This window comes from Rousettus aegyptiacus, unplaced genomic scaffold, assembly GCF_014176215.1.
Source record: "Rousettus aegyptiacus isolate mRouAeg1 unplaced genomic scaffold, mRouAeg1.p scaffold_m13_p_10, whole genome shotgun sequence".
In the NCBI taxonomy this organism is placed as follows: Eukaryota; Metazoa; Chordata; class Mammalia; order Chiroptera; family Pteropodidae; genus Rousettus; species Rousettus aegyptiacus.
The window spans coordinates 29,559,422-29,569,828 of NW_023416285.1; the positions used below are offsets into that span (position 1 = coordinate 29,559,422).

General features: G+C 34.3%; 1 protein-coding gene across 5 annotated transcripts in view; it reads left to right on the plus strand.

Annotated features, from left to right (window-relative positions):
• The window catches only part of UBE2D3 (ubiquitin conjugating enzyme E2 D3), a 28,845-nt gene extending 24,523 nt beyond the window's left edge, over positions 1–4,322 (plus strand). For 4 of the 5 annotated variants that reach the window (XM_036227658.1, XM_036227655.1, XM_036227659.1 and 1 more), the window contains exons 7-8: positions 738–831; positions 2,826–4,307. In XM_036227658.1, coding sequence (XP_036083551.1) covers positions 738–831; positions 2,826–2,871 — 140 coding nt within the window. In that variant the 3' untranslated portion in view covers positions 2,872–4,307. Of the gene's footprint in view, positions 1–737; positions 832–2,825 lie in introns of all 5 variants that reach the window. The other variant, XM_036227656.1, reaches the window with a different exon arrangement.
• Positions 4,323–10,407: the final 6,085 nt, after the last annotated feature.

A 10,407-nucleotide genomic window follows, 5' to 3' on the forward strand; every position in this document is an offset into this window, starting at 1 on the left:
TGGAACAGTTGGGAGTTTTTGTAAAAATCGAGGGCAGGATTATCTCCCAGCTAAGAATATTATAGTATAGATATTCCCCAAATGTTCTTTTAATTAAAGTTTTTTTTTCTCCTCACAGTACCAAGAAACTTAACCGATTAAATTCTAATGTCATTTGTATTTAAAAATAACAATAAACTACTATGACATTATTTTGGTGATCTCGGAACTCTTGTTTGGCAGTATTTTTATAACTAGTCAGTACTAGACCCAAACAAAGCTCAGTTTGTAGCATTTCTTCTTTACCGGGAGCTTGTCTCCTGTGAAGCAAAATCTCTGTAAAGCTTTGTCTTGTTGAAATTAAGATAGAAACTAATAAAAAAACTTTTGAAGATTGAGGTTATAATATGCAGTTTTAATTGCTTTCTAGTTTCATACCGTCGTGTTTGGAAAAGATGCTTGATAAAATTTCATTCTTGAATTTGAGACTGGTCTTGTGGCCTGACATGTTATCTGTCCTAAAGAATGGGCCATGTGCATTTAAAAAGAATGTATTCTGCAGTTTTTGGATTAAACTTTCTATAAATATCCATTAAGTTCATCTGACTAATATGACATTTCAGTCCATTGTTTCCTTATTGATTTTTCTATGTGTATGATCTATCTGTTGATATAAGTGGGCATAATTTGTGTTTTTAAGTACACTTTTCTTTATCCAAATTCCCGATGCTGGGTAACAGACATTTGTTTTCTTGCAGTTCTTTTATCCATTTGTTCACTGCTATGTGATCCAAACCCAGATGACCCCCTAGTGCCAGAGATTGCACGGATCTATAAAACAGACAGAGATAAGTAAGTATGTAGTAGTTTTAAGGAAATAATACAAAAAGTTGTTTTTCCTAATGAGTTAGACTTATACTTTGCTGTAAGTTATGGCAATGCCAAGAAGACTTGATGCTTACTTTTGGTAAGATAATAGTTTAAGTAATGCAGAAGCTAGTTACTGAAATGGGACTATTTTTTAAAATTACTAGATTTTAGTTTTGTGACAATGAATAGCCCCTCTAAAATGTTTCTAACATGTCCAACATTTTGTCACTTTATTATTAAGTTTTGGGGAAGAAAGCAAATTATTCATCCCAGTTAAGTTTTTGAAAAAAATATTGGTGCTATTGTAAAAATTTGGTCTAAATTTCCCAAATATTTGAATTGTCTTTATATACAACGTCATCATTATAACTTTCACATTGTTATAATTAATGCTAAGTATACTTGTTCAATTAGGTACAATAGGTTAGCAAGAGAGTGGACAGAGAAATACGCTATGTTGTAGGGTAAGAGGATCTGCACTCTATGGTGCGCTTATTCATGGTACTGCCAGCACTTGAGTGCTGCATGCTTTAAGGCACTGTATTGACTAACAAAAGGTAACTGATGTCGGCAGTTTTCTGAAAACTATTTAACTGCTTGATCTCTGTTTAGCCTGAAAGTATACCCAGTAATTATTGCTTGAGAGTATTTTTGCATGATAAAGCAGTTATAGAGCATTAGTAAGAAATGGAAATTTAAGTAGTATCTTTAAAACCACCATGGTGTTTAATTTTAATGTTAAAATTTGTTTATTTTAAGCTTTTTACCAATGCTATATGGAATGTGGTGGTTTAGTTTAAATTTTGCCAAGGGATAATGTATAAAGGGAAAACTTTCAATTAAGCCTAAGCATCTAAACTAAATGTTTATTACTGACATGCATGCATTAGTGTTAGCTCTATTTTGTGGCTCCTTGTATGCTAAACAAAACCTTTGTTTTAAAGCGCTGGCTTTTTGAGAAGGTGTCCTTGAATGAGGTAACCATGAATTGGTAGAAAGAACTTCTCTGTTAAAGTTTAGAAAAGTGCTTGAATCATGTTTAGTCCTTGGTTTGAAATGAAGCTAGTTTAAAATCTTAGCAAGTTCAAACTGTAAATAAATATCTAAAACTTCTGTGCCCTTTGATGTATATTCACTTCTTAAGGTTAATACTATATTTTTTGTTGGTAAGTAGACCAAGGCATGGGTGTAATGGAAAAATTGATATCATTTATCAATATTAGTGATATTCCCCAATGGTGAATAACCTTGCTTGTGTGTCTGTTGCCCACGGTTGTATTCTTAGAGATTCCTATTCATTGGCCTCAAATGGGGTTTGTTACAAGCTCCAATTACCATACGATTTAAAAATAACACATGTGGTTCTAATTAACACAGTCCATTGACACTCACCTCCTCTTGAAAACTACTGCTCTTTTATCAGTAGCTTTAATGTCTTAATCTTCTGCCTGTGCCTAAGTTTCAAAGACATTTTCTCTTCTGGTATTACCTGAGGTCAAGTAACTTCTCAAAGTCTAGGAGTTAGATAAAATTGTTAGTTAACTGGTGTTATGGCTGTAGGTGTACAGAATGTGTATACTGTTCTGACATAAGAGTGTATACTGTTCTGACATAAGTCCATGGTGAACTATAAAATTTTTTAAATGTTAAAATTTGTTCGAATGGATACTAATTATAGATTTGTAATAGAACATTAGCTCAGTGGTAGGGGAGAGAAAAGGTCTTTAATTTTTGCTAGCCTCCCCAATCTCAGTGTCACTTTATTGTTTATTAAAATACTTTCAGTGTTTTGGAAGCATAAGGTTTTCATTTCCCACATTGCTTGAGTACCAATGCTGTTTCTTCCTCTCAGCTTTATTCTAACTAGAGCTATTAAATGGCTGATGAGTCAGGGTAAAATAGGAGTCTTTCATTCCCTTTTAAGTAGTAAGAATTCTTCATTTTAACCTTTTGAATAACATATTCTTTATTTACAGGTACAACAGAATATCTCGGGAATGGACTCAGAAGTATGCCATGTGATGCTACCTTAAAGTCAGAATAACCTGCATTATAGCTGGAATAAACTTTAAATTACTGTTCCTTTTTTGATTTTCTTATCCGGCTGCTCCCCTATCAGACCTCATCTTTTTTAATTTTATTTTTTTTGTTTACCTCCCTCCATTCATTCACATGCTCATCTGAGAAGACTTAAGTTCTTCCAGCTTTGGACAATAACTGCTTTTAGAAACTGTAAAGTAGTTACAAGAGAACAGTTGCCCAAGATTCAGAATTTTTTTAAAAATGGAGCATGTGTATTATGTGGCCAATGTCTTCACTCTAACTTGGTTATGAGACTAAAACCATTCCTCACTGCTCTAACATGCTGAAGAAGTCATCTGAGGGGGAGGGAGATGGATGCTCAGTTGTCACATCAAAGGAAGCAGCATTATTCTAATTGCATCCATTCTTGTTTAAGCTTTCCACTGTTAGAGATTTGAGGTTACATGATATACTTTATGCTCATAACTGATATGGCTGGAGAATTGGTATTGAATTAATAGCATCAGCAGAACAGAAAATGTGATGTATTTTATGCATGTCAATAAAGGAATGACCTGTTCTTGTTCTACAGAGAATGGAAATTGGAAGTGAAACACCCTTTGTATTCCAAAATAGGGTCTCAAACATTTTGTAATTTTCATTTAAATTGTTAGGAGGCTTGGAGCTATTAGTTAATCTATCTTCCAATACACTGTTTAATATAGCACTGAATAAATGATGCAAGTTGTCAATGGATGAGTGATCAACTAATAGCTCTGCTAGTAATTGATTTATTTTTCTTCAATAAAGTTGCATAAACCAATGAGTTAGCTGCCTGGATTAATCAGTATGGGAAACAATCTTTTGTAAATGCAAAGCTGTTTTTGTAAATACTGTTGGGATTTGCTTCATTGTTTGACATCAAATGATGATGTAAAGTTAAAGAGTGAATATTTTGCCATGTTCAGTTAAAAGTGCACAGTCTGTTACAGGTTGACACATTGATTGACCTGATTTATGCAGAATTAATAAGCTATTCGGATAGTGTAGCTTTAGTCTGCTGCACCTGATACTGGCAGCCCTGGAGTTCATAGATGGACTTGGGACCCAGCAGTTTTGAACATGTATATGAAGTTTAAGAAATTTATTTTCCAGGTGCAACCCCCATCTAACTAAATTTTTTCTTCACCTTGTACACTTGACAGATGAAAAAACCATAACACGGGAGTAATGATGGGTTAAAATTTACAAAATAAAGTACTGTTTTGGTGTGGGAGTTGTCATGAGGCTGTGTTGAAGTGACTTAATATGGTGGGATTTTGAGTATCCATTGAAATGGATTTGTTTAGCCATTTACATTAATGAGCATATAAATGCAACAAATATCATTTCAGGTGACTTAACATGAATGAATAAAAGTCAATGCTATTGGATTATTTTTTGTTTGAAAAGTGCTATGTGTGCCACTAATTTAACTTCTGTAGTAACAAGGGCATTATCATTCACCCTTCCTAATTCTGACTGTATAGTTTCACTTTTTTTCCCTAGTTACTTTGATTTGTCCATTGCTTTCTTACAATCCTGTATTCGATTTCTAGCACATCTGTGACTTTTCTCCACTTCCACATTTTGCACTGCTTACACTTATGTGCAATCTTAATCCTTGTCTGCACACAGATGTGGAAAGCTAGATATAAAATAAATGTTAAAGCTTGATTTTTATAAACATTTTAATATGTAGTTTGGACATGATTTATTGACTTAAGGTTCTTCTCTAAACTGGAAGTGAAATGCATGCCTTCCAAAGATGTTCTGGCTTTGTTAATTCTGTAATAAGCATTTTATTGAGAAATATCAATCCAAGCTATACAATTTTCCAGAGTGAACTTTTTTTCATTTTTTGCTTTAAAAATGACTCAAGGATAGATGTCATACTGTTAAAACTATTTTGGTAGTAACATACCACTCTACAAGGTAAGAAAATCTGTTCTTTGGCTGTTTTCAAAATGATTCTGAGAATTTTACACAAAATAACGGCTTTAGTAGACATTTCTTGAAAGCCAACCATAAATAAAACTTGTTAGAGCTTCTGGATCCCTAATAGGCTTTCAGATTGACCTTTTAGCCATAGACCTCCCTTAAGTGTTTATAGAGATGACTTCCTTAAACCACTGATTAAATGATTAGTGCATGTGTCCAGTTCTCTATATCTTTGACTTAATGCTTTCTACAACATTTCTGATGTCACTTCTAAGGGAATAAGCCATAAAGGCTTCTCCAGGTTTAAGAGAACAGTAAAAGTACCTGGAAAACCAATATATATGAATGTATGGACACAACTTGAGATCATATCCAATGAAACCTTCAAAAGAATCCAAGAATTTGCCCTATTTCCCCCATATGCATTACTAGTGCCATGTATAGGATGCTAGTAAATATTACATTAAAATTTGATTTTGGTTCTACATATTTCTTATATCTTAATGCATAAACACATTTTAAAGTTTCTCATGAGAATTACAGTCCAGTTGACTTGTTAATGGTAAATTACATTTTAAGTGACTCTGGGCAAGTTTGCAATGTGATAATCATTTTTTTAAAAATTGCTTTCTTGTGTGGGTGTACTCACAATTTTTTAAAGTATGAACCACGGTTAACTAGTGGTCTCAGGGGTAGTGAACACTCACTCTTTTTTTTAAAGGCTTAGTTGAAATATGCTTCAGATACTGATGATGCTGTGTTAGTGATTTTGGGGGTGACTCGAAATAGCCATGTTTTGTGTTGGCATAACAAAACTGTTAAATGATTGTTGATTACACTTTTTAAGTGAATTTGTCTTTTATGAGGAACCAACCCAGTGCAAGTCACTAAATATTGTCTATCTGCATAACACTTGTAATAGCTAAGGTTAACTGAGCTTAAAGGAATTGTTACCATTAAAGTCTGTGTTTAAAGACACTTTGGTCTTACTCAGTAATTCCAGTTAATGTGAAATCCACACTTTAACCTAATACTGTGGGTAAGTTCTATTTTGAACTTGTTAAAACTGAATCTTTCAAGAACTTAGGACAGTGGTTCTCAAAGTGTGGTCTCGAGACCAATATCCGTATCATTTGAGAAATTATGAGGGAAATTAACAGACCCCTTTCCAGGCCTACTGATACCAAAAACTATGGAGTAGCCTGTTAAAAGCCATCTACGTAATTCTCAAATCTGTTTCTGGCTCATCCTTTAGCAGACAATTGCAGTAATCCTTGGACCGTATGATTTTACAAGGCTTAGTGTTCCATGGCAGTGAGTTAACACTCTGACCAAGTACTACCTTTCTAATCTGACAAATTCATAGTACTTAAAATTATACTGTAGGTTTATTTACACATTAACATCCTACAAGTAACTAATTTTAGTAGCAGTCTTAACACTGATATTCAAATAATATTTAGCTTTTGGGGGAGTAGGGGAGGCATTACATCATTCAACCAATGACGGGGCTATATTTAAAAAGTAACCAGATACAAAAGTCTGATAAATGTTGATAGCTGAACAAGAATTTGAACCCTGGTCCCATGCTGTGACGTTACATTAAGCACTTTTTACCAGTGTAATAAGAAAAGTGGGTATTTAGAAATGGGATTTAAAAACATGGTAGCCTCCTGCCACTGCATTCCCCTTCCCCCAAAAAGGAGGAACTATGTTAAAGATCAAAACTAAAGTTTTCTAAAGAGGCTAGGAAGTTTGAAATTAGTGAAACATTTGTTTTCTTTAGGTCCCCAGTAAACTACCACTGTTACGCATTCTTTCCTGCTGCCCTATAACTACTTGTACCTTTCTTGCCTCATTTTTCTAGAAATTTTTATAATTAACTGGTACACAGTGTTTCTGGTAATTATCTCCCAGTCGTACACTTTCTAGAAGAGTTTTAATTTAAGAGCCCTCTTAATTTTCTGTATTGTATAAAACATAAAATAACTAATTTTCATTTTTATATCCTATTGTCAGCCTCTATATAACCTTGATTTCTTGTTTACCATATCAAATTAATTTGAATAGTGTCAAGGCCAAACAATGGGAGTGCTTTCATGCGCTAGTTGCTTAAGAACAGTTAACCACTGTCGTTTGCTGACTTCCCAGCTGTCTCCTGAACTATGTAGCTTCTTATTATCTGCCTAAAAGGTAATTTTAAGGTATCTAAAACTGACTTGATTTCTGCACACAGTCATACGCACACCCTTCCTGTTCCTGGCCTCAGTGAATGTAAACATCCAGTTGCACTGACCCAAAACCTACGCATCAACCTTGGTTTCTCAATCCACTTTCAAATTAAACAGCAGTCTTGTTCTACCTTAAAATTTTACTCGAAATCTGCATACATACTGCTGCCACAATCGTCTAAAGCTCTATTATCACATGGATTATGGCAATAGCCTACTGAGTGATCTCCCTATTTTTTACTTTGCAGCACTATCCCACACACAACACCCAGCACAGTCTTTTTAAACCATATCAGATCATGTCATCACTTTTCTCCAAACCTCATGGTTTCCCATCTCATTCAGAGTAAAAGCCAAAATACTAAAAGCAGTTTACAGGCTGTATTGACTTCCTACCACCACTTCATCTCTAATTACTCTTATTTGCCTCCACTGTCTCCCCAACTTCCTCAGCTCAGTCACACAGTTCCTGTAGAGATGAACATAGCAGGCTTTCTACCACCTTAAGACATTTGCCCTTGTTCTTCCTTTGCTTAGAATTACCTTAACTCAGATATCATATGGCTCCCTCTTGCCTAATTGTTAGATCTCTGATCAAATGTCAACTTATCAGGTACTTCTTCTCAACTATTCTATATAAAATACCAATAGCATCACCATTATAGCATGTACCATGGCATATTTAGTGTTAGCCACCTGACATGTAATATTTGTTTCCTCCTCAACCCCATGCCAGAATGTAAACTCTATAAGAACAGAAGTTTTTTTTTTTTTTTCTGTGCTCTGCTATATTTCTCAATGACTAGACAACTGCCTGGCACACTGTTAAGTGGTCAAATGTTTAATAATGACTATGAGCTAAATGGTAGACTTTGCCAAAGGTATTCTTTGCTTGATTTTTGACTCCAAAAATACAAAAAAACAAGAACTGCAATATACTATAGAAAAATAATAAAGGGAAAATTCTTTACTCTATTACAAGTAAAATACCACCACGGCAGGTAGATGGACATTTCCATTTCTATCATGGATGATCACCCTGACCAACTCTCCTGTGAAAAAGCAACTAAGTATCCTGGGAAAAACTTAAAAAAAAAAAAATTGTCAAGAATCTGTCAAGACAGAAAGTAGTAGTTTCAAGCCAAAAACAAATTGAAACCAGGAACTCGAAGAGGAAGCAGAATATAACTAAAAACCAGGTTTCATCTTGAAAATGCTTGAAAAAAAAAAAAAAACCCAAGTGAACTGTACTTTAATTTTTGTGACCCTGACAAAGCCCAGAATGCATCCAAAAAGTGGTGTCAAATAGGAAAAACTCATCTCTAATACAATGAGGAGTCTGCATGCCTTGAATTTTGGTGCTCTGTAGCAGAATATTCACCTCAGAGTTTGTAATTACAGTTTAGTCCTTTGTGGAAATTTGTAGCCCTGAATCTTACTACACAGGTGGTCCCAGAAAACTCAAGCAGAATATTTAATTTTTAAAGTAGTTCCAAGCTAGCAACCAGGTGCTGGCAGGAGCAAACAAATACTCTGCAGGAATTCTAATACCTAATGGTTAAAAACTGGGGTAAATAATAATTAAAAAACAAAAAAACAAAAACAAAAACAGCAAAAGGGCCCATAATACCATGAGTGGAAGCCATCCAACTTGCAAATGTTTTGGATTTTAAAAATACCAGGTCATTCAAATTGGAAAGGAAGAAGTAAAACTATATTCACAGATGACATGATGCAGAAAACTCATAATAATAATACAATTTTTAGGGCTAATTGAATTCAGCAAAGTTGCAGGACACAAAAATCAACACACAAAAAAAATCAGTTGTATTTCTATAACTAGCAATGAACAATCTGAAAATGAAATTAAAAATGCCATTTACAATATCATCAAAAAGAATAAAATATTTAGGAATAAATTTAACCAAGGAAGTGCAAAACTTGTACACTGAAAACTACAAAACATTTCTGAAAGAAAGTAGTTGTAAATAAGTGGAAAGACATCCTGTGTTCATGGATAGATTTATTAGTGCTAAGATGTCAATGATTCTCAAAACAATCTACAGATTTAGCATGATCTCTGTCAAAAATATTAATAATTGTTTTTGCAAAAATAGAAGGTTTAAAAATTCATATGGAATTGGCATGGCAAAGAGGCAATCATGGGAAAAAAATGTTTGTGGACTCATACTTTCTAATTTCAAAATTTACTACAAAGCTACAGTTATCAAATAGTACCGTACTAGCATAAAGATAAACATATAGACAATATGTGTATATTAGAATTGAGATTACAGAAATAAACCCATATACATCTGTGGCCAGTTGATTTTCAACAAGGCTATCAAGACCTCTCAATGGGGAAAGAATAGTCTCGACAAATGGTGCTGAGACAATTGAATATTCACATGCAAAAGATTGAATTTGGAGCCCTACTTTATATAATATTCAAAAATTAACTCAAAATGGATCAAATCCTAAATCTAAGATCTAAAACCATGAAATTCGTAGAAGAAAACAAGAATAAATTTTCATGACTTTGGATTTGGCAATAAATTCATAGGTCTGATACCAAAAGCACAAGCAATAAAAGAAAAAAAATAGATAAATTGGACTTCATCAAAATTATAAACTTATGTGTGTCAAAAGACACTATCAAAGTGAAAAAACAACCAACAGTAATGGTAGGAGATATGCGCAAATCACATATCTGATACAGAATATATATTCTGTAATATATACATATATATGTGTATGCATATATATATATATATATATATATATATATATATATATTTACCTGGAGTAGGTAAATTCTGTGCTCCTCTCCTCCTCTGATCACATCAAAAGTACAACTAAATTCTATAACCACCACCCTTGAGAACCACCTGAAGACTAGCTGAACAGAACTCCTATAACTAAGGACATTAAGAAGAAGCCATATGGAGACCAGTAGGAGGAGTGGAGACTCAAAACAGGCTAATCCCACACTCAGGTGTGGTGGTTAAAAATCTGAAAGGCCATCTTGCCTGCAGAGATCCTCCCTGAGGAGTCAGGGGTTTCAGTTCCACATCAGCCTGCCAGCCTGGACCACCAGTGCTGAGACGAGGAGTCCTATAACATCTGCTGTGAAAATCAGTAGAGATTCCAATCAGATGGAGGGCTGTTGGAATCCCAGACATTCCTCCTAAAGTGCTCACACACAGACTCACTCACTGACAGATTCACTTAAACTCACTCACTCTGATCTCCAATGCTAGGGAAGTAGTTCTAAAAGCTCCAGGGACATAGGAGGAGGAACTAAATTGTCTGGTCTCAGGACAAG